Genomic DNA, 27,676 nt, shown 5'->3' on the forward strand with positions numbered 1-27,676 from the left:
CCCAGCAGGTCTGATGACTGGTCACCAACCTGAAACATTGAGCAGAATTTTCCCATGGGCTTTGGGACCTTGACGCCAGGACCAAACGGGGATCCTGCCGACACTTGCCGGCAGCAAGACCAGCTCAGCAACATTCCCAGAGGCGGTCTCCTAATTGGCCATCTTCACGGTCATTGCCCTAAGGACAGCGGGCAGGCTCTCAATGCTACTGGCCCAAACAGAGGGCTGGCAGTTCTGGAGCCTTGGTAGCTCCACCAGGATAGGTAGGCGCTGCTAAGGCAAGAGGGAAACCATAAGGATGTCTCTGTTGTGGGAGGACCTTAAAACTGGACCACCTTAAGGACTGCAAGTGTAAATCATCAGAGGAAGTGATGTCAAGTCACATGACCAGTCAGTTGTGGGCGGAGCCCCACACAATAAGTGTTTAGATGTGCTGTTGCAGTAACTTTAGTTTAGTGATACAGCACTGAAACAGGCCCTTCGGCCCACCGAGTCTGTGCCGACCATCAACCACCCATTTATACTCATCCTACACTAATCCCATATTTCTACCACATCCCCACCTGTCCCTATATTTCCCTACCACCTACCTATACTAGGGGCAATTTATAATGGCCAATTTACCTACCAACCTGCAAGTCTTTTGGCTTGTGGGAGGAAACCGGAGCACCCGGAGAAAACCCACGCAGACACAGGGAGAAGTTGCAAACTCCACACAGACAGTACCCAGAATTGAACCCGGGTCGCTGGAGCTGTGAGGCTGCGATGCTAACCACTGCGCCACTGTGCCGCCCACTCTTAATGCATGTATTTTCCAGTTCAGTTATAATAAACCCCATGTTTATTTTGGATATTATTTGTAGTCCTGTGACTCTTAACAACAGATCACACATCAAGGGACAAGTAATATTACAGTCTCAGAATAGTAGCACCCTCAGAGACATAAAATTAAATTAAATTAATAATGCAGAGTGGGCAAGGTGGAAGGCCCCGTGGAATGGAGAGGAAAGCCCTGTGGGGGCAATGGTTGAGGTTGTGGAGGCAGCCTTTCCTTCCTGTGGCCCCGTTAATGGAGGATGGAGCCTCTGGCTCCGAAGCCTGCCAACCTGCCAGAGGGAGGTCGCGTGCATTGAGGGGGGGCCACTCTGCCACTGGGAAATTGCCGGTGAGCCTGAAAAATCACCTCATTGGAGCTTTACAGATTAAATTGGCTACCTGTTTCCATGGAGCGGGCAACCAATCCACATCCCGGGCCACCCCGGAAAACATCCCAGTGGCGGGAATGCATCTGTGAGCCATCGCTAAGTGGTCTTTCGTATTTTCCCAGCACCCCAACCCGCTCTCAATGCGGCCAGGAAAATTCTGCCAATAACTCTTTCTACAGCTGCTGCCTGACTTGCTATTTCCAGAATTTTCTATCGTTATTACCTTTGTTGCCAGGGGCTGGATTTTCATTATGGAGGTGGGAAACAGGAACTGGGTCTGGTTTTGGGTCTGAAACCTGCCTTCTCTGGGAAGCTGATTCCGATTGCAATTTTCAGGTGGGAAAATCCTTAGTTGGTATGGAGACATGTTTTCTGTCCACTTAGAGCCAGTGGGATTGAAAATGGCAGTGGCTCAGATCAGGTGTGAGGTCATGTCGAATTCCACATTAACCATCACCGAGGCTGCTGGTTGTCCTGAGGGTGAGATCTGCCTTCCACAGAACCAGAGGGAAGTGAGATGTCACAGGGGAGCTGGAAGCCTGACACTAGGGGCAGGGCAGACCCTCGCTTCACCGATGCCCACCTGGATCTAATGCAGGAGACCATGAGGGAGAGGAGGGAGGGCTTCTTCCCAGCAGGTGGCAGGAGGAGGCCACCTTGTCATGCAGCAGGGGCACCTCTCTTTTCCGTGTTGTCCCCTCTGCCCCCTCTTCGTCCTCCTGTCTTACCTCCTTCTGCTCCCCTGATGAGCTGTCTCCTTCCAGGGCCTCACTGTCCTCAAGGTCCACACCACTCTGAAGGGCCATAGATGTTATGGAGAGCGCAGCAGACCAGCGCAATGACCATGACCCTTGTATTGGAGGGTGCCACACAACTGATTCAGGCTCCGGAAATGCATCTTCAGAAACCAGATGGCCTGTTCAATGGTTGTCCTGCTGAGCAGGTGGTATAGGTTGTATTGCCCTTGTGCCTCTGTCTGGGGCTGCGATAGAGGGACCAGTAGGCATCTCTTCAAGTGATATCCCATGTCCACTTGGATTCAGCAATGCACTTTGAGGGATGGAGTGAAGTACCGAGGCAGCTTGGACTAATAGAGGATGAAGGAGTCATGGCAGCTGCCAGGGAAGTGAACGCAGAAACACAGAATTGTTACAGTGCAGAAGGAGGCCATTCAGCCCATCATGTCCACACTGGCTCTCTGAAAGAGCAACTCCCTCATTCCCATTTCCCTGCCTTCTCCCCATAACCCAGTACATTCTTCCTTTTCATATAACTGCCTAATTCCCTTTTGAATGCTTCAATTGAACCTAATTCCACCACATTCTCAGGCAATACATTCCAGACCTTAACCACTAGCTGCGAGAAAAAGTTTTTCCTCATGTCACTTTTGCTTCTCTTACCCATTACTTTAAATCTGTGCCCTCTCGTTTTCGATTCTTTCACGAGTGGGAACAGTTTCTCTCTATCTACTATGTCCAGACCCCTCATGATTTTGAATACTCTTTCAAATCACCTCTCAGCCTCCTTTTCTCCAAGGAAAACAGTCCTAACTTTAGATTAGATTAGATTAGAGATACAGCACTGAAACAGGCCCTTCGGCCCACCGAGTCTGTGCCGACCATCAACCACCCATTTATACTAATCCTACACTAATCCCATATTCCTACCAAACATCCCCACCTGCCCCTGTATTTCCCTACCACCTACCTATTCTAGTGACAATTTATAATGGCCAATTTACCTACCAACCTGCAAGTCTTTTGGCTTGTGGGAGGAAACCGGAGCACCCGGAGAAAACCCACGCAGACACAGGGAGAACTTGCAAACTCCACACAGGCAGTACCCAGAATCGAACCCGGGTCCCTGGAGCTGTGAGGCTGCGGTGCTAACCACTGCGCCACTGTGCCGCCCCGAACTTCTCCAATCTATCTTCATAACTGAAATTCCTCATCCCTGGAGCCATTCTCATGAATCTTTTCTATATTCTCTCCAATGCCCTCACGTCTTTCCTCAAGTGTGGCGCCCAGAACTGGACGCAATACTCCAGCTGAGGCTGAACTAGTGTCTTATACAAGTTCAACATAACTTCCTTGCTTTTGTACTCTAGGTTAATAAAACCTAGGATACTGTATGCTTTATTAATTGCTCTCTCAACTTGTCCTCCCACCTTCAATGACTTATGCACATATACACCTAGATCCCTCTGCTCCCGCACCCCCTTTAGAATTGTGCCCTTCATTCTATATTGTATCTCCATGTTCTTCCTACCAAAATGAATCACCTCACATTTCTCTGCATTGAACTTCATCTGCTACCTGTCTGTCCGTTCCACCAACTTGTCTATGTCATTTTGAAGTTCTGCACTATCCTCCTCACAGTTCACAATGCTTCAGAGTTTCATATCATCTGCAAACTTTGAAATTGTGCCCTGTACACCAAGGTCTAGGTCATTAATATACATCAGGAAATGCAATGGTCCCAACACTGATCCCTGGAAAACTCCACTACAAACCTTCATCCAGCCCAAAAAACATCTATTAACCACTACTCAGTTTCCTGTCTCAGCCAGTTTCGTAACCATGTTGCTGCTGTCCCTTTTATTCCATGAGCTCTAAGTTTGCTCACAAGTCTGTTGTGTCCATGTACACCACATCAGCAGCATTGCCCTCAACAACCCTCTGTTACCTCCTCAAAAAACTCCAGCAAGTTAGTTAAACATGATTTTCCCTCAAGAAATCCATGCTGGTTTTCCTTGATTAACTCGCATTTGTCCATATGACTATTGATTTCGTCCCGGATTATTTTTTCTAGAAGTTTTCTACCACCAAAGTTAAACTGACTGGCCTGTAGTTTCTGGGCTTATCTTTACACCCTTTTTTAAACAAGGTGTAATGTTTGCAATTCTCCAGTCCTCTGGCACCACCCCTGAGACTAAGGAAGACTGAAAAATTATGGCCAGTGCCTCTGCGATTTCCATCCTCACTTCCCTCAGTATCCTTGGATGTATCTCATCTGGTCCTGGTCACTTTAAGTTCAGACAGCCTATCTAATACTTCCTCTTTACCAATTTTAAACCCTTCGAGTATCTGACTTACCTCCTCTTTCAGCATTACCAAGGAAGATGCAGCAACTCAGGCAAAGACAGATTCTTTTATTACCTCAGCTATGCCCTCTGCTTTCATGTGTAAATCCCCTTTCTGCTCTCTAATTGTCCCCACACCTCCTTTTACCACCCTTTTGCTATTTATATGCCAATAGAAAACTTTGGGATTTCCTTTAATGCTAGCTGCTGGTCTCTTCTCATGCTCTCTCTTTGCTTCTCTTATTTGCTTTTTCACTTCCCCTCTGGACCTTCTATGTTCAGCCTGGTTCTCAATAATATTTTCTACCTGGCATCTATCATAAGCACATATTTTCTTCTTTATCTTAATCTCTACCTCTTCTGTCATCCAGGGAGCTCTGGATTTGCTTGCTCTACTTTTCCCATTCAAGGGAACATACCTTGACTGTGCTCGAACTATCTCTTCTTGTTCATCTACCAGTTTTCCTGCCAGATTATGACTCCAATTTATTCACCCCAGCTCCATTCTTACCCCATTGAAGTTGGCCTTCCCCCAGTTAATTATTCTTACTCTGGATTGCTCTTTGTCCTTTTCCTTATGATACAATGATCACGATCCTTGAAATACTCTCCTACTGATACTTGATCCACTTGGCCCACCTCATTCCCAAGAACCAGGTCTATCAGTGCCTCCTATCAGGCAAACCCCCCACCTACCAAGACTGAGGTACACATGAATTCGCCACATGAACATTAAAACTTAAAATTGCCAGCCCCTGACTGAAAGACATATGCATAGTGACAGACAGTGTTGGAATAATGGGGACCCAGTCGTTGCTTCCCCAATACACAGAAGAAGTGGTCAGACCAGTTTTGGTCACATGACTGACTGACTGTTGCAGGTTTTGAATTTGAACTACCAGAGGGTTTGAACTCAGAAAGCCGTGTGCTCCCGGTTGGAACTTTGGCGCAGTGGTTAACACCGCAGCCTCACAGCTCCAGTGACCCGGGTTCAATTCTGGGTACTGCCTGTGTGGAGTTTGCAAGTTCTCCCTGTGTCAGCGTGGGTTTCCTCCGAGTGCTCCGGTTTCCTCCCACATGCCAAAGACTTGCTGGTTGATAGGTTAATTGGCGATTATAAATTGCCCCTAGTATAGGTAGGTGGTAGGGAAATAGAGGGACAGGTGGGGATGTGGTAAGAATATGGAATTAGTGTAGGATTAGTATAAATGGGTGGTTGATGGTCGGCACAGACTGGGCCAAAGGGCCTGTTTCAGTGCAGTATCACTAAACTAAAAACTAAACTAAACCTCCTCTCCAGTCCTGCCTGCCTTCATCTCTTTCCTACAGAACTGAATCTTGTGAAAACACGTGAACCTCAAAGAGAGAAAAGTCTCCTGCGTGAACAAGGTTTAAAAAGAACACTGGGCCCTGATGAACAGCAAGACTACCTATAATCAAGTGAGCACAGTAAACAAGAAACTCTTCTGATATTGCCTCAAACCCCTCTCTACTAGAATTTCCTTTCCTCTTTTCTGTCCCTATTTGCTTGCGTGTATTGCGTGTGAATGCTAGCATGGGCGTATTATATATCAGTCGGCGTTAACTGTATTACAGTTTAAGTTTAAGGTTTAATACATTTCACTTTCCTTTTTTAAAACTGAGAAAGTCTGCTTGTGCTCATTTCTTTGCCTTATAATTGGAAAGTGTGAACAAGGATTCACAAAGTGGGAGCTCAAAACACAATGTGTTTAAAAATAAAATCCTGTTACAATAAGACCAGGTGAAAACAGCAAAAGACCCCTAGACACCTTTTTCATTGGTAAGAAGGTTGTAACACTCCTTTCTTGGTGGACTAGCAGCATACTGTTGCAGAAAAGTTTTCTGAACATACTCTAAGAACTCTTGCCCCTCACTTCCCTTTACACTACTATTATCCCAGTCTATGTTGGATAATTAAAGTCCCCCATTAAAACTACCCTATAATTTTTGCACCTCTCTGTACTTACCTTGCAAATTTGTTCCTCCATGTCCTTCCCACTAGCTGGTGGCCTATAGACAACACCGAGCAATGTAACCACACCTTTATTGTTCCTTAGCTCTAGACAAATTGATACTGTCCTTCACCCCTCTGTAACATCCTCTCTCTCCAGCATTGCAATGCTCTCCTTAATCAATACCGCCACCCCTCCCCTTTTTTCCCTTTTCTATCCTTCCTGAACACCTTGAAACCAGGAATATTTGCCCTTCTTTAAGCCAAGTCTCTGTTATAGCCACAACATCATATTTCCACATGTCAATCTGCGCTTCTATCTCTTATTAACCACACTCCATGCATTCACATACATGCACATTAACCCTGATTTAGACTTTATTACTTTCGCCCTTACTCTACCCCCACCTAATAACTTACTATTCCTTATTCTCGTGCTTTCTCTCCCAGTATTCTGTGCAGCTTGGTATTCCTCTCTAATACTTGCTCCTGGTTCCCATCCCCCTGACTAGTTACCAGTTTTTCTTTCCTCCAATCTGAGCTCCCTCTCAGGTTCCCATCCCCCGGACAATTTAGTTTAAATCCTCCCCAACAGCACTAGCAAATCTCCCTGTGAGGATATTCATTCCAGTCCTGCTAAGGTGCAACTCGTCCATCTTGTACAGGATCCACCTGCCCCAGAACCGGTTCCAATATCTTAGAAATCTGATGCCCTCCCTCTTACACCAGTTGTCCAGCCATGTGTTCAATGATTCTCCTATTCCTATGCTCACTTGCACATGGGACTGGGAGTAATCCTGAAATTACTACTTTTGAGGTCCTGCTTTTTAATCTCCTTCCTAGCTCCCTAAAATCTGCTTTCAGGACCTCATCCCCCTTCTTACCAACGTCATTGGTACCAATGTGGACCATGACCTCGGGCTGTTCACCCTCCCCTCAGAAGAATGTCCTGCAGCCGCACCGTGACATCCTTGACCCTGGCACCAGGCAGGCAACATACCATCCTGGAGTCACTGCCGCAGAAATGCCTGTCTGTTCCCCTAACTAATGAATCTCCTATCCCTACTACTTTTCCACTCCTCTTCCTGCCCTCCTGTGCAGCTGATCCACCAGTGGTGCCACAAACTTGGCGCTGACTGCACTCCTCTGAGGAACCATCATCCTCATCAGTATCCAAAATAGAAAATCCCTTAGCCAGTAACTTCATATCAGGGAACTCCTGCACTACCTGCCTGGCTCTCTTAGACTGCCTGGCAGTCACCCATTCCCTATCTGCCTGCATGCTCCTAATCTGTGGTGTGACCACCTCCCTAAACATGCTATCCACACAGTCCTCTGACTCGCGGATGCACAACAGTGACTCCAGCCACCGCTCGAGTTCCGAAACCCAGAGCTCAAGCTTCTCCAGCTGGTGACACTTCCTGCAGATGTGTTTCCCTAGGGCACGTGGTGCGTCCGTGACTTCCCACATGCTGTAGGCTGTACATTCCACTCAGCCGAGCTGCCCTGCCATACCTTAACTTTACAGACTATTTATTATAAGTAGAATAGCTTACCAAGTACTCACCAAACAGCTCCTTCCACTGCACTGAAACAAGAACCAAATACGGGAGGGATAAAAAAGTAGAAAAAAAAAGTAGAAAAATGGAGCACCTCCTCTCCCTTCACCGAACCCACCACTCACCAAAGTCGAATGTCCACACTCAGCCTGTAATCTGCACACTAAGTCTTAATAGATCTCACCAATAATAAAGCTTTGCCAATACTAATAAACCTTACTACTATTAGAAAACCTTACAAATACTGATAAACCTTAATAATACTTAATACAGCTTATATATTAAGTTGTCCCAATTTGAACTAATACACTTCCTACTGGTCTCTCTCTCTCTCTATTATAAATTATAGAATACTCTTTAGTTTTAAGTTCATATACTAATAAACCAATCAAGTCTTATTCTATGTTTGATTTAAATTAAATTAAAATTAAAAGCTTATCTGTAAACTTACCCCGGTGACTCTCTGTTTCCCTGCTCTCAGAATCGATTGTGACATCACTCTGATGTCACTTTTCTATTTTTTCCTGCTCCGCTCTCGCTCTCTCTCTCTCCGGTCTCCGACTCTGTCCTTTTGGTGCACTTTTTAAACCTCCGCTCCTGCCGTTCGTTCTCTCTCTCCGGTCTCCGACTCTGTCCTTTTGGTACGCTTTTTAAACCTCCGCAGGAATCTCTTCTTGTGGTCGCAGACCAGTTGAATGTTGAGGGGGTGGAATCCCTTCCTGCTGATGGATCTCATTGGCTTGGTGCCTTGATGGCCACTTGAGCAGCAGCCATGATACCCTGTAGCTGGGGGAATCCACTGATGGAAGCTGAACCCAATGCCCTCTTTGCCTGCACATGCCCATCTCTGTCAAAGTGGGTGTAGTCCCCACCCTCCTGAAAATGGCATCCATGACCTTCCTGATGGCCCGATGAGCTGCCGCCTGCAAGATGCCACCTAGGTCCACAACTGATCCCTGGAATGACCCAGTTGTATAGAAATTTAGGGTGATGGAGACCTTGAAGCTGCAGGTAATGGACTGCCATGGGTGCTGCGAGGCCTCAGGTCATTGTGGATCACAGCACAAAGATCCAAGACCATCTGTTTAGAGATACAGCACTGAAACAGGCCCTTCGGCCCACCGAGTCTGTGCCGACCATCAACCACCCATCAACCACCCATTTATACTAATCCTACACTAATCCCATATTCCTACCACATCCCCACCTGTCCCTATATTTCCCTACCACCTACCTATACTAGTGGCAATTTATAATGGCCAATTTACCTACCAACCTGCAAGTCTTTTGGCTTGTGGGAGGAAACCGGAGCACCCGGAGAAAACCCACGCAGACACAGGGAGAACTTGCAAACTCCACACAGACAGTACCCAGAATTGAACCCGGGTCGCTGGAGCTGTGAGGCTGCAGTGCTAACCACTGCGCCACTGTGTCTGGATAGGCACAGCCTCCTACGTGTTACGAACACTGGACATTGTAGTATGGTTCTGTTTTGGAAACAGTGCTCTTTAATCCAGTGTAAAATGGATATTCGGAGGAGACATGTGACCTCACACAAATTCTGCCCAGAGACAAGCCAGAGATCTTGGTTACCATGAGAACAAGGAACCCAGATCAAAGATCCTTTTGAAAGCAGGGTGCAAGGTTGTAACACCTAAAGAACAATGGGTTTCGCTCTGCCAGATGCACAGATTGTAAACAGGGAACCAGGGGCTCTAAAATGCAGATTTGCGTTGCAATTGTTAACAGCTGAAAAGGAAGGCCCAGGTGGTTTTACTATGGTCAGACTTATGGCCTCTGAGAATTGTAAAAGGCAAACGACCATTGACTTTTGATCTGGATAAATTTGAGAAGTTTTCCTAGGTCTGGAGGCTGAAAAGAATAAAGGAAGACCAGCAGAGCTGAACAGCTTAAAGAGAGAGAGAGAGAAAGAAACAGCTGCTCTCAGATTACCGATACAGCAAAGAGCTGCTCAGATTTGAACTCAGTTCAAGATTTGCGGAGAATGAGATCACCAGAGATTGCCTTATTAACAGAAGTCCAGTCGAATGTGCTCGGAAGAAGTGAGTGAAGAGGAAGTTGGCTTTGAGAAGGACACTGGGAGATCCAACCCATTGCCGCTGGGAGGAGTTTGGGACTTTTAACTGCAAGGATACATTTTCAAAGAGAACGTCCTGTAATGTGTAAATTGGGGGTGGAATTTTATGCTCTCCCCTGTGTCGGGTGTGGAGGCGGGGAGAGCATATAAATCGGGTGGGATGGTGGCAGGAGGGGGGACCCTGCCATCTTCCCGTCTACACACAAATTAAGTAAGGAGTGGGAAGGCCTTTGAAGGCTTTCCTGCTACTAATTGAGGCCCTGAATTGGGCATTAACTAATCACCTAAGGGCCTCATCCCAACACTACTGCTGGAATTAGCCCAGCAGCAGGCGGGCCTGTCACCGTACGAGAAGCATGCTGTGCCTGAACAAGGGACCTGGCATTGGGAAGAGAGGAGCCCACTGAGAGCCACCCCCCTGCCCTTGCTTCCGATACCCCTACAACCCCCTCCCCCACAACCCTCCCCATACACATGAAACCCCTCCCACTGTGATTTACCTATTGGCCTCGTTCCAGGGTTTCGGGTGATTGCTGAACCGGCAGCAGATACCGCCTCTGTGGTGGAGCTGCTCAGTTAAAGAGCTGCTGGCCTCTGATTGGCCGACAGCTCTCAGCAAGTGGCACTTCATTGCCAGAGTCTTAGATTGGCACTTGACCCAATGGGCTATCCCAAGAGCAGGCAACGCGGGGCTCTCGCCAACACTTTTGCTGGTGGTCGACCCCCCCCCATTGCCAAGTCAAAATCCCAGTCGTGGTGTGGGATTTTCGAGTGCATTCAGAAGTTAATGGAAAAAACTTTTCTCTGTAATTTCATGGATTAGCTACCTCAGTAATGTTTAGTTAATGTTGATTTTTAGTTGTTGCAGTAAAAGTCTGAAAAAGTGAAATATTGTTGTGTAATTCTTTAATTGGTCTGGGGAGCTCATATCTCTTGTTTGAAGGTTAATGCTCTCCACTGAGGTTATAACATACAGCACTGGCGCTCTGTCATTTGCAGGTAGCTGACTCTTGGGCTGTGCACCCGATGTTTTGGGTAGCACCTTCCTCCCCTTGCAGCCCCCAAACCCCCTGCTGTGCTCCTCTGATCTCCTGCTGTCTAGGAGGTTGCATCTGCTGCAGCTCATCCTGGCTGCTCTTTCCAATGTCAGAGTAGCCTGTTCCCATCTGAACTCCCTCAGCTGGGCTTTGTGCATTCACCAGGCCTTCCTCTGCCAACCCCAGGTGCCCCAGCGATGCCAGTGGGCTCACATCCCTCTGATTACTGCCACTCACCACTGCAGCAGCGATGGCTACTCTGTGGCACTTTTGAAGCAGCTGAGCTTTATTTTTGGGGGCTTCTGCAGTATTTTAATCAGCCCTCATGGCCCTCCAGTGTTCACGTCTCGAACACCCGGTTGTGTTCCCCACATGGCGTCCTCCATGTGGAAGTTAAACCTGCTGCTGACAATGACTCTTCACTGAGCTCAACAGGGTATTAATTGGAGGCGTGTGTCAAACATGTTCCTCCGCTGCTGGCATCCCTTTAAATACGGCCTCGCATTCCGGAGGCGGTGGTTCCCAGTGCTAACCTCAGAGACTGCGATCTTCAAATCACGCTAGCCTCTGCACGTGCACTCAGTGGGCTTTGAAAATCCGGCCCCAGATTTCAGTTACCAGAAGCCATACAAACGTCACTGATAAAGAAGTTGTTGGAAAATTGAAAGACTCCAAAATATATTGAAATTGAGTTTCAGAGAAGTGTTTATACCCAAGGTGCAGGCAGATAGATGGGTGACCGCTAGAAGGGGCAGACAGTCAGTGCAGGAATCCCCTGTGGCTATCCCCCTCTCTAACAAGTATACCGTTTTGGATACTGTTGGGGGGATGGCCTATCAGGGGAAAACAGCAGCAGCCACAGCAGTGGCACCACGGCTGGCACTGTTGTTCAGCAGGGAGGGACAAAGCGCAGAAGAGCAATAGTTATTGGGGACTCTATAGTCAGAAGCACAGATAGGCGCTTCTGTGGATGTGAAAGAGACTCCAGGACGGTATAAAAGCAAAATACTGCGGATGCTGGAAATCTGAAACAAAAACAAGAAATGCTGGAATCACTCAGCAGGTCTGGCAGCATCTGTGGAAAGAGAAGCAGAGTTAACGTTTCGGGTCAGTGACCCTTCTTCGGAACTGACAAATATTAGAAAAGTCACAGATTATAAACAAGTGAGGTGGGGGTGGGGCAAGAGATAACAAAGGAGAAGGTGCAGATTGGACCAGGCCACATAGCTGACCAAAAGGTCACGGAGCAAAGGCAAACAATACGTTAATGGTGTGTTGAAATGAATACACTGAATATTGAACAGCAGCAAGTGCAAACCTGAAAAACATATTGTTTGCCTTTGCTCCGTGACCTTTTGGTCAGCTATGTGGCCTGGTCCAATCTGCACCTTCTCCTTTGTTATCTCTTGCCCCACCCCCACCTCACTTGCTTATAATCTGTGACTTTTCTAATATTTGTCAGTTCCGAAGAAGGGTCACTGACCCGAAACGTTAACTCTGCTTCTCTTTCCACAGATGCTGCCAGACCTGCTGAGTGATTCCAGCATTTCTTGTTTTTGCTCCAGGATGGTATGTTGCCTCCCTGGTGCCAAGGTCAAGGATGCCTCTGGACGGACAGGGGGCGTTCTGAAGGGGGAGGGTGACCAGCCAGAGGTTGTGGTACACATCAGTACCAACGACATAGGCAGGAAGGGTGACGAGGTCCTGCAGGGGGAGTTTAGGTAGTTAGGTAGAAAGTTAAAAGACAGGACCTCTAGGGTCGTAATCTCTGGATTACTCCCTGTGCACGTGCCAGTGAGGCTAGAAATAGGAAGATGGTGCAGCTAAACATGTGGCTGAACAGCTGGTGTAGAAGAGAGGGTTTCAGATATCTGGACCATTGGGATCTCTTCAGGGACAGATGGGACCTGTACAAGAAGGACGGGTTGCATCTAAACTGGAGGGGCACAAATATCCTGGCTGCGAGGTTTGCTAGCGTCACTCGGGAGGGTTTAAACTAGTGTGGCAGGGGGGTGGGAACCAGAGCAGTAGGACAGCAAGTGAAATAAATGAAGGGGAACTACTAAATAAGGTCAGTAAGACTAAGAGGAAGAGCAGGCAAGGAGATGTTGCGGAGCACAGGGGGACTGGTGGTCTGAAGTGCATTTGTTTCAATGCAAGAAGTATAACAGGTAAGGCAGATGAACTTGGAGTTTGGATTAGTACTTGGAACTATGATGATGTTGCTATTACAGAGACTTGGTTGAGGGAAGGACAGGATTGGCAGCTAAATGTTCCAGGATTCAGAAGCTTCAGGCGGGATAGAAGGGGATGTAAAAGGGGTGGGAGAGTTGCATTACTGGTGAAGCAGAATATCACAGCTGTACTGCGGGAGGACACCTCAGAGGGGTCATGCAGCGAGGCAATATGGGTGGAGCTCAGGAATAGGAAGGGTGCAGTCATGATGTTGGGGGTTTACTACAGGCCTCCCAACAGCCAGCGGGAGGTAGAGGAGCAGATGTGTAGACAGATTTTGGAAAGATGTAAAGGTAACAGGGTTGTAGTTGTGGGTGATTTTAACTTCCCCAATATTGACTGGGACTCACTTAGTGCGAGGGGCTTGGATGGGGAAGAATTTGTGAGAAGCATCCAGGAGGGCTTCTTAAAACAGTATGTAGATAGTCCAACTAGGGATGGGGCCATTCTGGACCTGGTATTGGGGAATGAGCCCGGCCAGGTGGTCGAAGTTTCAGTAGAGGAGCATTTCGGGAAGTGACCATAATTCCATAAGTTTTAAGGTACTTGTGGATAAGGATAAGAGTAGTCCTCGGGTGAAGGTGTTAAATTGGGGGAAGACTCATTATAACAATATTAGGCAGGAACTGAAGAATTTATATTGGGGGTGGCTGTTTAAGGGTAAATCAATATCTGACATGTGGGAGTCTTTCAAATGTCAGTTGATTAGAATCCAGGACCGGCATGTTCCTGTGAGGAAGAAGGATAAGTTTGGCAAGTTTCGGGAACCTTGGATAATGCGGGATATTGTGAGCCTAGTCAAAAAGAAAAAAGCATTCATAAGGGCTGGAAGGCTAGGAACAGACGAATCCCTTGAGGAATATAAAGACAGTAGGAAGAAACTTAAGCAAGGAGTCAGGAGGGCAAAAAGGGGTCATGAAAAGTCATTGGCAAATAGGATTAAGGATAATCCCAAGGTTTTTTATACGTATATAAAGAGCAAGAGGGTAACTAGGGAAAGGGTTGGCCCACTCAAGGACAGAGAAGGGAATCTATGTGTGGAACCAGAGGAAATGGGCGAGGTACTAAATGAGTACATTGCATCAGTATTCACCAAAGAGAAGGACTTGGTGGATGATGAGCCTAAGGAAGGGAGTGTAGATAGACTCAGTCATCTCATTATCAAAAAGGAGGAGGTGTTGGGTGTCTTGCAAAGCATTAAGGTAGATAAGTCCCCAGGGCCTGATGGGATCTACCCCAGACTACTAAGGGAGGCAAGGGAAGAAATTGCTGGGGCCTTGACAGAAATCTTTGCATCCTCATTGGCTACAGGTGAGGTCCCAGAGGACTGGAGAATAGCCAATGTTGTTCCTTTGTTTAAGAAGGGTAGCAAGGATAATCCAGGAAATTATAGGCCGGTGAGCCTTACGTCAGTGGTAGGGAAATTATTAGAGAGGATTCTTCGGGACAGGATTTACTCCCATTTGGAAATAAATGAACTTATTTGCGAGAGGCAGCATGGTTTTGTGAAGGGGAGGTCGTGTCTCACTAATTTGATTGAGTTTTTTGAGGAAGTGACAAAGATGATTGATGAAGGAAGGGCAGTGGATGTTATCTATATGGACTTCAGTAAAGCCTTTGACAAGGTCCCTCATGGCAGACTGGTACAAAAGGTGAAGTCACATGGGATCGGAGGTGAGCTGGCAAGATGGATACAGAACTGGCTCAGTCATAGAAGACAGAGGGTAGCAGTGGAAGGGTGCTTTTCTGAATGGAGGGATGTGACGAGTGGTGTTCCGCAGGGATCAGTGCTGGAACCTTTGCTGTTTGTAGTATATATAAATGATTTGGAGGAAAATGTAGCTGGTCTGATTAGTAAGTTTGCAGACGACACAAAGGTTGGTGGAGTTGCGGATAGTGATGAGGATTGTCAGAGGATACAGATCGGTTGGAGACGTGGGCGGAGAAATGGCAGATGGAGTTTCATCCGAACGAATGTGAGGTAATGCATTTTGGAAGGTCTAATGCAGGTGGGAAGTATACAGTAAATGGCAGAACCCTTAGGAGTATTGACAGGCAGAGAGATCTGGGCGTACAGGTCCACAGATCGCTGAAAGTGGCAACGCAGGTGGATAAGGTAGTCAAGAAGGCATACGGCATGCTTGCCTTCATTGGTCGGGGCATAGAGTATAAAAATTGGCAAGTCATGCTGCAGCTGTACAGAAGTTTAGTTAGGCCACACTTAGAATATTGCGTGCAATTCTGGTCGCCACACGACCAGAAGGATGTGGAGGCTTTGGAGAGGGTACAGAAGAGGTTTACCAGGATGTTGCCTGGTCTGGAGGGCATTAGCTACGAGGAGAGGTTGGATAAACTCGGATTGTTTTCACTGGAATGACGGAGGTGGAGGGGCGACATGATAGAGGGTTACAAAGTTATGTGCGGCATGGACAGAGTGGATAGTCAGAAGCTTTTTCCCAGGGTAGAAGAGTCAGTTACTAGGGGACATAGGTTTTAGGTGAGAGGGGCAAAGTTTAGAGGGGATGTGCGAGGCAAGTTCTTTACACAGAGGGTGGTGAGTGCCTGGAACTTGCTGCCGGGGGAGGTGGTGGAAGCAGGTACGATAGCCTAAAGCTGACAGTTCAACTAGATTCTGCATGGACGACAGAAAGGTTAATGCAGTTACAAAGGCAGATTCCTCCCCAAATCCTCACTTGGAAGACTGTATTGACAGAGTGGGCAGTGCCACGTTTCTTACCAAAACAGATTGGTTAAAGAGATACTGGCAGGTTCCTTTAATGCTCAGAGCTAAAGGAATATCGGCTTTTGTCACACCAGACGGTCTTGTCCGATGCCAGGTGATGCCATTCGGGCTAAAACATGCCCCAGCCACATTTCAGAGACTAATAAACTAAGTGGCAGCCAGTGTTCCTGACTGTGTACTAAAAACAGAAAGTCAATGAATTTCACGCTCGGCATGACGTTGAGCTCTTAATCTCTTGTCTTCGCCTCCAGGCTCAGTTCTTTGACCAGGAATCCTCCACCCCACGCCACCCACCCCCCCCCCCCCCCCTCAACCAACAGACCCTTACACCCACCTCCAATATTCTCCATCCACCTGGACTCCTCCCTCTGGCCTGTTACCCACTCTTGATCTTTTCATTGAGAACTTTTGGCGTGACATTGGCTGTCTCAATTTCTTCGCTCCCCTTGCTCACTCTAACCTGTATCCCTCAAAACTTGCTGCACTTGGTTCTCTCATGTCTAACCCAACATTGTGATCAAACCTGCTAACAAGGGTGGTTTTGTTGCTGTCTGGCATACCGACCTCTACCTTATAGAGGTTCAGCACCAACTCTCAGACACTTCTTCCTACCTCCCCCAGGACCATGACCCCACCACCGAACATCAAGCTATTGTCCACAGGACTGTCAATGACCTCATCTCCTCTGGAGATCCTCCCTCCACAGCTTCCAACCTCATAGTCCCACAACCCCGGACAGCCCACTTCTAACTTCTTCCCAAAATTCACAAACAGGACTGTCCCTACAGACCCATTGTTTCAGCCTGTTCCTGCCCCACTGAACTTATTTCTTTCTATCTTGACTATCTTTTCTCCCCTGCTCCAGTCTCTTCCCACCTACATCCGTGACTCTTTGGACGCCTATGTCATTTTGACAATTTCCATTTCCTGGCCCCAACAGCCTCCACTTCACTATGGACGTCCAATCTCTTTACACTTCCATCCCCCACCAGGACGGTTTGAGGGCTCTCCGCTTCTTCCTTGAACAGAGGCCCAACCAGTCCCCATCCACCACCACCCTCCTCCGCCTGGCTGAACTTGTTCTCACGTTGAACAACTTCTCCTTCAACTCTACTCACTTCCTTCAAGGAAAAGGTGTTGCTTTGGTACCCGCATGGGTCCTAGTTATGCCTGTCTTTTTGTGGGATATGTCAAACATTCCTTGTTCCAGTCCTACTCAGGCCCCCTCCCCCAACTCTTTTTCCAGTACATTGATGACTATATCGGTGCCATTTCCTGCTCCCACCCCGATCTGAAAAACACCATCAACTTTGCTTCTAATTTCCTCCCTTCTCTCACCTTTACATCTTCCATCTCCGACACTTCCCTTCCTCGACTTCTTTGTCTCCATCTCTGGGGATAGGCTGTCTACCAATATTCATTATAAGCCCATCGACTCCCACGGCTGCCTTGACTACACTTCCTCAAACCCGGTTTACTGTCAGGAATCCATCCCATTTTCCCAGTTTCGCCGTCTCTAACTCATCTGTTCTGGTGATGCAATCTTCCACAACAGTAGAGAAAGAAAATGTTGTCGAGGAGAATACTGAGATACAGCGTACTAGGCTAGATGGGATTGAGATTCACAAGTTGGAGGTGTTATCAATTTTGGAAAGTGTGAAAATAGATAAGTCCCCTGGGCCAGATGGGATTTATCCTAGGATTCTCTGGGAAGCCAGGGAGGAGATTGCAGAGCCTTTGTCCTTGATCTTTATGTCGTCATTGTCGACAGGAATAGTGCCGGAAGACTGGAGGATAGCAAATGTTGTCCCCTTGTTCAAGAAGGGGAGTAGAGACAGCCCTGGTAATTATAAACCTGTGAGCCTTACTTCAGTTGTGGGTAAAATGTTGGAAAAGGTTATAAGAGATAGGATTTATAATCATCTTGAAAAGAATAAGTTCATTTGCGATAGTCAGCACGGTTTTGTGAAGGGTAGGTCGTGCCTCACAAACCTTATTGAGTTTTTTGATGAGGTGACCAAACAGGTGGATGAGGGTAAAGCCGTGGATGTGGTGTATATGGATTTCAGTAAGGCGTTTGATAAGGTTCCCCACGGTAGGCTATTGCAGAAAATACGAAGTATGGGATTGAAGGTGATTTAGAGCTTTGGATCAGAAATTGGCTAGCTGAAAGAAGACAGAGGGTGGTGGTTGATGGCAAATGTTCATCCTGGAGTTTAGTTACTAGTGGTGTACCGCAAGGATCTGTTTTGGGGCCACTGCTGTTTGTCATTTTTATAAATGACCTGGATGAGGGTGTAGAAGGGTGGGTTAGTAAATTTGCGGATGACACGAAGGTCGGTGGAGTTGTGGATAGTGCCGAAGGATGTTGTAGGTTACAGAGGGACATAGATAGGCTGCAGAGCTGGGCTGAGAGATGGCAAATGGAGTTTAATGCAGAAAAGTGTGAGGTGATTCACTTTGGAAGGAGTAACAGGAATGCAGAGTACTGGGCTAATGGGAAGATTCTTGGTCGTGTAGATGAACAGAGAGATCTTGGTGTCCAGGTACATAAATCCCTGAAAGTTGCCACCCAGGTTAATAGGGCTGTTAAGAAGGCATATGGTGTGTTAGCTTTTATTAGTAGGGGGATCGAGTTTCGGAGCCACGAGGTCATGCTGCAGCTGTACAAAACTCTGGTGAGGCCGCACCTGGAGTATTGCGTGCAGTTCTGGTCACCGCATTATAGGAAGGATGTGGAAGCTTTGGAAAGGGTGCAGAGGAGATTTACTAGGATGTTGTCTGGTATGGAGGGAAGGTCTTACGAGGAAAGGCTGAGGGAGTTGAGGTTGTTTTCGTTAGAGAGAAGGAGGAGGAGAGGTGACTTAATAGAGACATATAAGATAATCAGAGGGTTAGATAGGGTGGATAGTGAGAGTCTATTTCCCCAGATGGTGATGACAAACAGGAGGGGACATAGCTTTAAGTTGAGGGGTGATAGATATAGGACAGATGTCAGAGGTAGTTTCTTTACTCAGAGTGTAGTAGGGGCGTGGAACGCCCTGCCTGCAACAGTAGTAGACTCGCCAACTTTAAGGGCATTTAAGTGGTCATTGGATAGACATATGGATGAAAATGGAATTTTGTAGGTCAGATGGTTTCACAGGTCGGCGCAACATCGAGGGCCGAAGGGCCTGTACTGCGCTGTAATGTTCTATGTTCTATGTTCTAACAGCGCTTCTGACATTTCTGCCTTTTTTCTCAATCGAGGATTCCCCCCTACTGTGGTTGACAGGGCCCTCAACCATGTCCGACCTATTTCCCGCACTTCTGCCCTCACCCCTTTCCCTCCCTGTCAGAAATGTGACAAGATTCCCTTTGTCCTCACTTTTCACCCCATCGGCCTCCACATCCAAAGGATTATCCTCCGCAATTTCTTCCATCTCCTGCGTAATGCAACCACCAAACACATCTTCCCTCCCCTCCCGTCAGCATTCTGAAAAAATTGTTCCCTCCGCGACACCCTGGTCCACTCCTCCATCATTCGCGACACCTTGTTCCCTTCCCATGCAATCACAGGAGGTGTATTACCTGCCCTTTGCCTCCTCTCTCCTCACTATCCCAGGCCCCAAGCACTCCTTCCAGGTGAAGCAGCGATTTACTTGTCCTTCTTTCAATTTAGTATACTGTATTCACTGCTCACAATCTGGTCGCGTCTATATTGAGGAGACCAAACACAGATTGAGTGACTGCTTTGCGGAACACCTCCACTCAATCCGAAAGCATGACCCCGAGCTTCCATTTCAACACTCCCCCCTGTTCTCACGCCAACATTTCTATCTTTGGCCTGCTCCAGTGTTCCGGTGAACATCAACACAAGCTCGAGAAGCAGCACCTGATCTTTCGATTAGGCACTCTGCAGCCTTGTGGATTGAACATTGAGTTCAATAACTTCAGAGCATGACTGGCCCTTTTTTACATTTATTTTATTTCATTTTATTCTATTTTTTAACCATGTGCCTGCTTATCAAGCAGATGGAGCTGCTCATTATTCTGCTATTCACACTCTCTCTGGACTAATGCTTTGTCTTTCACCACAAGCATTAACACACTCTTTGCCTTTGTCCCAGGACAGCTTTGTTATTTAATCTCTCCTGCCCTCCGTCCTATCACACACCTTCCCTTTATTCTCTTCCCCACCAAACCCCACATCCTCCACACACCTCACTTGCTTAAAACCTAATTCTTTTCTAACCTTTACCAGTTCTAATCAAAGGTCATAGACCTGAAACGTTAACTCTGCTTCTCTCCACAGATGCTGCCAGACCTGCTGAGTATTTACAGCACTTTGTTTTTATTTCAGATTTCCAGCATCTGCAATATTGTGCTTTTATTCCTAACTGTGTGTTTTACATTGACAATGTGCTGGTATACAGTGACATTTGGAAGGACCACAGACAAATAGAAGCTCTGTTTAGAAAATTGCAGAGAGCTGAGTTGGTAATAAATTTGCCAAAAATTCTAAAACCCGAATGCCAGACTATTCCAATAGGGCTTACTATTACAGTTCTTATCCTAAAAGATTATCCACATTGCAGGAAAAAAATAATGTAATTGCCGATGCTTTGTCTAGAATATAACTTTGCTTTGAGTTATCTGAATGCAAAGATGGTACAAAGCTGAAATGTATTAGCTACAGTTAAAGAGTGAATGAGTGTCAGTGTGTAAATGTGTTTTAGAATTTTTATCTTCTGTTTTTTCAATCTTTGTAATGAAGCACATTTAAAAATGGTGTTTCATTCCTCCAAGGATGGAGGTGTTATGAAAATACTTTCATTATTTGTAATACTTTTATTTTTTGAGGACTTGTGTTAAAACTGAAAAGATTCCATGGATGTGTTTTTTTGCCAAGTTCACCAAGAGGACAAGATGTTGTTTGAAAGCCTCCTGTGCGGAAGGCCACCTGTAATTTGGGTTCAGAAAAGAGCAGAACCCTTGGTGATTTGGGGAAAAATGGTTACATGGAAGCCACATGTCAAGGTTTATGGCGGTCAGGAGGTCGACTCTCTGTTTGGGGATTGAGTATTGTTTTAGTTGGAGTGTGAACTGTTTGAAGACAGTTAGTGTTTTCCTGCCAAGGAAAAAGAAATCACCCAGCTCACCTCCTTCTCTACTTTTTGAAGTAATGCTGCAAAGATCCAGTGTGGGAGAAAAAATCCCTGGCACTGCATAGCTCCTGAGGAGCTGGAAAACCTACTGGTATAATTCTTGACGTCTCTAGAATGGACTGCTTCTGAAATGATTCCAGTGACCCATCTCTGTATGCCAGACCAAAAAAGGGACTTCCTTCCATTTCTTTCTTTTTTTGTCAAGGATTAGCAAGTATTTGGCTGAAGTAGTTTTCGTTTTTGTCTTTTTTTTTGTAACAGACCTGTGCAGAGTGAATTTCTATATTTTTCCAGTATGTGAGAGAGTGTAATAGGGGAATTTTTTTAAAATAAGGAACTTTCATATTTTTAAATCAGTGTGTTAATGCTTTGCTTCATTACTGGTTAAGTCTTGTTTTATAATAAACTGATAATTTTGTTGCTTATTAAAGAAACCTGGTTAGTGTATTTTATTTTGGGATAAGAAATAGAGAATATGATTGGCAGTATCGGTAACTGAGTAAACATTTAAGTAGATGTTGTGACCTGTGGAGAAGTGGAACTAGAAGCCAGTGCACTCCTCCCCCTTCAGTCGTAACACAATAAATAGTGTTTGTGTTGAACCCGAATATAAAGCCTGTTGTCATTACTTAATGAAGACTTAAGAACACAATATAACACTACACCATCATTTCCCAAACAACCTGTTCTTGGGAAATTAACCCTCTAAGCTATTTAACAAAAGATGAAATACAAGATTGTTGCCATGTAACTATGAAAAATAAACAAGCCGAGTCACTGAAAACACATGCAATTTTCAGTTTCACTTAAAGCTGTACCAGTGGAGAAATTGTTTTTTGATATTTCCGTGAAACAGACGATAATGAACTGACAGTCCATTTTAGAACACACTGGATTTAAATTTGGGAGGGGTGGAAAACAGGTCGATCATTCACTATCACCTTTTTTGCGCGATTGCTATACATCAATTTCAATCCCACTCTGCTTGCTTCACTTCTGGAATTGTTTTAGTTTCACCATATTGGGATGGGCTATTATGTTTAACTTATAAAGTAATTAAAAGGAAACTTTAAAAAAGGTTGGAAAAAACGTCTTGTTTCTCAATTTTTATGTTTTGTTATTTTCTTGTTTAGTAGATACGCAAAACATTTGGGAGATTTGAAACGCCCCTTCTCCCCCTGTACAATCTTTGGAGGAGTTGAGATACACACTTAGAATTCGCAGGTTGCTCACTTGAACCATTGCTAAAGATTTGAATGGTATATGCAGTACTTGTAGCAGATATTGAGAGAGTTTAGATGTTCTGTTGGTCCTTCTGCCAATGGGAGCTGGAAATGGTTGTCAACTATGGTAAGTCTTATATAAACCTTGCTTGAAGCAGTTACATTTCAAAAGTAGTGACTTTTCAAGGGTGACAGTTACAACCTCAGCATTCAATCATCATTCAAAATGTACTACTGCAGATTCTAGTTACATCTATGAAGTGGAATTATGCAGTGTGCACCAGAATTGCAGCATTTTATGACACTCATTTTAATGAAAGTACACAGCTGGACTTTTCTAAGTTAAGTTTCAGGTTGATGACTTTTCATCACAACATTAACTCACAATGGCTTGTCTTATTCTCCAGAATTTGATGTCATTCCCACACAATCTACAAGACATTGCAGGGTCTCTGTGCCACCGCCAAATGTGCAGCAGGACAGAACGTCAGGGTACTGTTGTGATCTGGAGTTGACCCTGTGGCAATTCTTGGAAATGGGATCATTTAACTCATTGGTGTGAGGAGCCACCCAGCTCACTCAGATGACAGAAGTTGGAATGGATCCCTGTCACTGTAATTGCTGGGAGAACTGGGGGATCCCAAAGCAGTGGCAAAGTGGCAGGGTTTGAGATTGTTTAGTTTTCCTTCTTACAATATTAGGTCTTTGAGGAACTTTTGGGTCATGGTGGCTGGTTTGTGTGTGTGCCTGGAAGGAGAATCAGGCAGTGGAGTCCTGCGATATGCATTCCTTTTCACTCATCTGCCATCAAGTGTTATCCTGCCAGCATGGGAACCCTAACTTCCGTGCATAAACATGTGCAAATGCATTAAAATTTTCTAATCTTCTAGGGTGACCCTTAACCCAGGATAGTAAAATCCTAGATTTTCACCTGTGTGCTATTCAGCGGACAATGCTGTCGAAATCCTACACTTGCATAAGAGAAATTATGATTGGTAACTATAATTGTAATTGGCATTGTGTATGAGTCCACTATGAATGATACAAACCTTTCATTAAAATATCACAAGTAGTGACAAGGAGTGACATTACAGTGCCTTGCTTAAATACACAAATCAGTTTTGTTACTCAGTCAATGGTCCTGATTTTAATTGTCCCCACTTGGTGGAAACCAGATGGGGAGATGAGTCACTTACTCTTGCTGATCCCATTTCCTTTCCCCCCATTTCCCCTTATTAAACTGCTCTTTTGAACAGGAGAACAGGACAAGCACAGGAAGGAAGTGGGGTCCTAATTTTCATTTGCACATTGGTCTGACAATGTTATCAGAACTTGATTTCAACCTCGGGCCTGACTGGGAGGACACTGCTCAATAGATACTCGTAACAGTTATCATTGGATAACAATCAGCAGGAGGAGACATGGCTGAATATTTCCATGCCTGGTCAAGGGGTGCAAAAGCAAATTGTAGCATTTTGACTTCCCCCTAGGTGAAATCAGCTAACTCAATGTAGAACCAGGCACCAAGTAGAATGTACAGTGAGAGTGTCATTACAGCACAGGAGGGCTCTGTAGAGCAATCCAGTCAGGGCCATTCCATGCTCTATCCCTGTAGTCCTGCAAATTTATTTCCCTCAACTGCTGGTCCAATTTCCTTTTGAAATCTTTGATTGTCTCCGCTTCCACCACCCTCGTAGGCAGCGAGTTCCAGTTCATTACCACTCGCTGCTCACTTCCTCCACCCCTGCATCTTTTGCCCAAAACCTTAAATCTGTGTCCCCTAGTTCTTGTACCATCAGCTAATAGGAACAACTTTAGCTAAACCTGACAGTATCTTGTACACCTCTATCAAATCTTCCCTCAATCTCCTTTCCTCCAAGGAGAACAACTCCAACTTTTCCAACCTTACCTTGTAGCTAAAATCCCTCATCCCTGAAACCATTCTGGTCAATCTTCTCTGCACCTTCTCAAGGACTCTCACATCCTTCCTAAAGTGTGGTGACCAAAACTGGACACTCTAGCCGCAATTTAACCAGAGCTTTATAAAGATTCAGCATAACTTCCCTGCTTTTGCACTCAATGCCTCTATTTATGAAGCCCAATATCCCATATGTTTTGTTATTTACTCTCTGAATATGACCTGCCACCTTCAAATATGTATACACATGAACCCCACAGTCTCTCTATCTCTGCACATTTTTCAGAACTATACCATTAAGTCTATATTGCCTCTCCCTATCCTGTCTGCCAAAATGCATCACCTTACACTTCTCTATTAAATTCCATCTGCCACTTGTCTGCCCATTCTGATAGCCTATCTATGTCCTGTTACAGTCGATTCATATCCTCCAAGTTTGGCATCGTTGGCACATTTTGAAATTTTATTTTGTATTCCAACATCCAAGTCATTAATATATCACAAAAAATGAAGTGGTCCTGGTACTGATCCTGGGGGAGCACTACAGCCTGCAGTTTCTAAGACTGTCCTTACACCTTTTCTTAAATAAAAGGTGTCACATTTGCCACTTTCCAATCCTCTGGCACCTCCCCCTTGTATCCAGGGAAGATTATGGCAAGCCCTTCCGCTATCTCCACCCCACTTCCTCTAGTAATCTGGGATTTAAGCCATCCGGAGCAGGTGACTTATCTACCCCAAGCATAACCATCCTTATTTGAACCTCCTCACTCTCAATATTTACCCTATCCATTGCCTCTACTCTCTCTGCTTCTACCAAGATTTTGTCAGATTCCTCTTCCTGACGCAAAGTTCTCATTAAGTATTCTAGTCTTACCCTGTGCCTCTAAGCATATATTTTCCTCTTCACCTCCCCTCCCAACTATTGTATTAGGCCTGGAACTCACTTGAAGAATTCACCTGACATGCGTCATACACCCTCCTTTTTTGTTTTATCATAATATTTATCTCCCTCTTGCATCCAAGGAACCCTGTTTTTGGTTCCCCTACCTTTCACCCTTATTGTAATGTGCCTAGCCTGTATCTGAAACATCTCTTCCTTAAAGATAAAGATGGGGTAAAACTAATAGGAAGGATGTACTGGAAAGGCTGGCTATGCTTCAAGTGGATATGTCGCCTGGTCCTAATGGCTTGCAACCCAGGTTGCTAAGGGAAATGGGAGTGAATATAGTGGGGAGGTGCAGAGAATTGGAAAGTGGCAAATGTGACACCCTTACTCAAGAAAGGATGCAAGGACGTAACTGCAGGCCAGTCAATTTAACATCAGCAGTGGGTAGGGTTTTAAAAACAATAATCAGGGAAAAAATAAATAGGTAATTGGAGAGGTTTGAGTTAATTAAGGACAGTGAGCACGGATTTGTAAAAGGCAGATTGTGTTTGACTAATCTCACTGAATTTTTTGATGAAGTAACGGAGAAGGTTTATGAATGGAATGCAGTGGACGTTCTGCATATGGATTTTAGAAAAATGTTTGATAAAGTACCATATAAAAGACTGATTAACAAAACTGAGGCTCATGGAATAAGAGTGTCAGTGCCCAAATGGATAAAAAATTTTGGTTGAAGGACAGAAGACATAAGTCATGGTAAATGGTTGTTTTTCAGACTGGAGGATGGTAGACAATGGTGTTCCCCAAGGGTCAGGGCTCGGACCACTGCTTTTTTTGCTATATATAAATGACTTAGATATTGGAAGACAGAGTAGAATTTCAAAATTTGTCGATAATACCAAACTTGGAAGAGTGGCAAACAGTGAGGATGATACGAACAGCCTGCAACAGGACATAGATAGGCTAGCAGAATGGGCAGAGAGCTGGCAAATAGAATGTAATACTGATAAATGTGAGGCAATGCATTTTGGCAGAAGGGATAGGGAGAGGTAACAAGATTATTGCTTCCAGTTCTGGTCACCACACTTGAGGAAAGATGTGAGAGTCCCTGAGATGGTGCAGAGGAGATTGACCAGAATGGTTCCAGGGATGAAGGATTTTAGCTGCAAGGTTAGGTCGTTCTCCTTGGAGCAAAGGAGATTGAGGGGAGATTTGACAGAGGTGTACAAGATAATGACAGGTTTAGATAAGGTAGACAAAGAAAATCTGTTCCCATTAGCTGATGGTACAAGGACAGATTTAAGATTTTGGACAAGCGATGCGGGGGTGGGGGGTGCGGATTTGAGGAAGAACTTTTTTACGCAGCAAGTAAGGGTGATAAGGGTGGTGGAAGTGAAGACAATCAATGATTTCAAAAGGAAATTGGATAGGCATTTGAAGGAAATAAACTTGCAAGGCTATGGGGATGGAGTGGGGGTGTGGGACTGAGTGGACTGCTCCACGGGGAGCTGGCATGGACTCGATGAGCTGAATTGCCTCCTTCTATGCTGTAAATAATTCCATGACTCTTTCCATTATCTCCCCCATTTCTGCTTCTACTGACAGTGCTATGAAGCCGACCTAATAAAGCATCACTTAGCCTTCAGTCTTATAGTTAGTGATGCACTAAGCCTGTTCACACAGACACTATAAACCCACATGGAGCCTGGGATGTGCTGCTTCTGCATTAGCCAGCCAATGTTGCAATAATTAAATTTCAATGGAAGAGAAATTGCAGGCTTGCTGGGGGAAACCACAGTCACAGAGTATCAACGTGGGAGTCATAAATATATCAACAAATCAGAAACAAATGTGCACATTTTTAGCTGATGTATATATTACCAACTACCATTAAAATAACATGAATATCTCCTTGCTCTTAGTCAGTAACTAACCAACAATGCATACAGTCAGTGTGATTACAAGATATGACATGGTTTGCTTCAATGGAATTCAGTATTATTTATTAATATCATTTTAAAACCTTACTGTAAATACACATATTCTTACCTCAATGAGTCTCTTGTAGCTGCTGCCTTGCTTTTGTGAGTATAAGAAACTGTCTGAGCTGCCACATCCATCTGGCTAAAACTGGTTATTGCCACTCCAGGGTAGTTGATATATTCGACTTGTCCATACTTTGGTGGGACTATTATGACATAAAGCAGCTCCTCAGGCTTGTTTGTCCCGTCAGAAGCAAGAAGGACAGCTGTAGTCAAAGTGCCTCTGTCTCCCTTGACGATGGTGAATGGTTTCAGAAAAACTGCAATTTCACCTAGAAATACAACAAAGTAAAAATAAACACTTTCTAAAGTCAGAAAGTACACTTGCAAAAACAGAATAATCACTTTTGTAGTAGTTAACTAGTATAGGGTTGAAGATGCAGTAGATTGAGGTTGAAAACGAGCAAACGAAGAGTGGTGTCAACAAATAGGATATCTCTTTATAAAATATAGAGTCAGAGTCGTACAGCATAGAAACAGGCCCTTCGGCCCACCGCATCCATGCCGACCATAATGCCCATCTATACTA

At 45.3% G+C, this 27,676-nt stretch overlaps 1 protein-coding gene across 1 annotated transcript in view; it reads right to left on the reverse strand.

The window, feature by feature from the left end:
• frem1a (Fras1 related extracellular matrix 1a) overlaps positions 1 to 27,676 on the reverse strand; it is a 356,873-nt gene that overhangs the window by 94,625 nt on the left and 234,572 nt on the right. Inside the window, exon 24 of the mRNA XM_068030756.1 lies at positions 27,155 to 27,419. Within this exon, the coding sequence (XP_067886857.1) occupies positions 27,155 to 27,419 (265 nt within the window). The remainder of the gene's footprint in view (positions 1 to 27,154; positions 27,420 to 27,676) is intronic.

Source organism: Heterodontus francisci, chromosome 4, assembly GCF_036365525.1.
Source record: "Heterodontus francisci isolate sHetFra1 chromosome 4, sHetFra1.hap1, whole genome shotgun sequence".
In the NCBI taxonomy this organism is placed as follows: Eukaryota; Metazoa; Chordata; class Chondrichthyes; order Heterodontiformes; family Heterodontidae; genus Heterodontus; species Heterodontus francisci.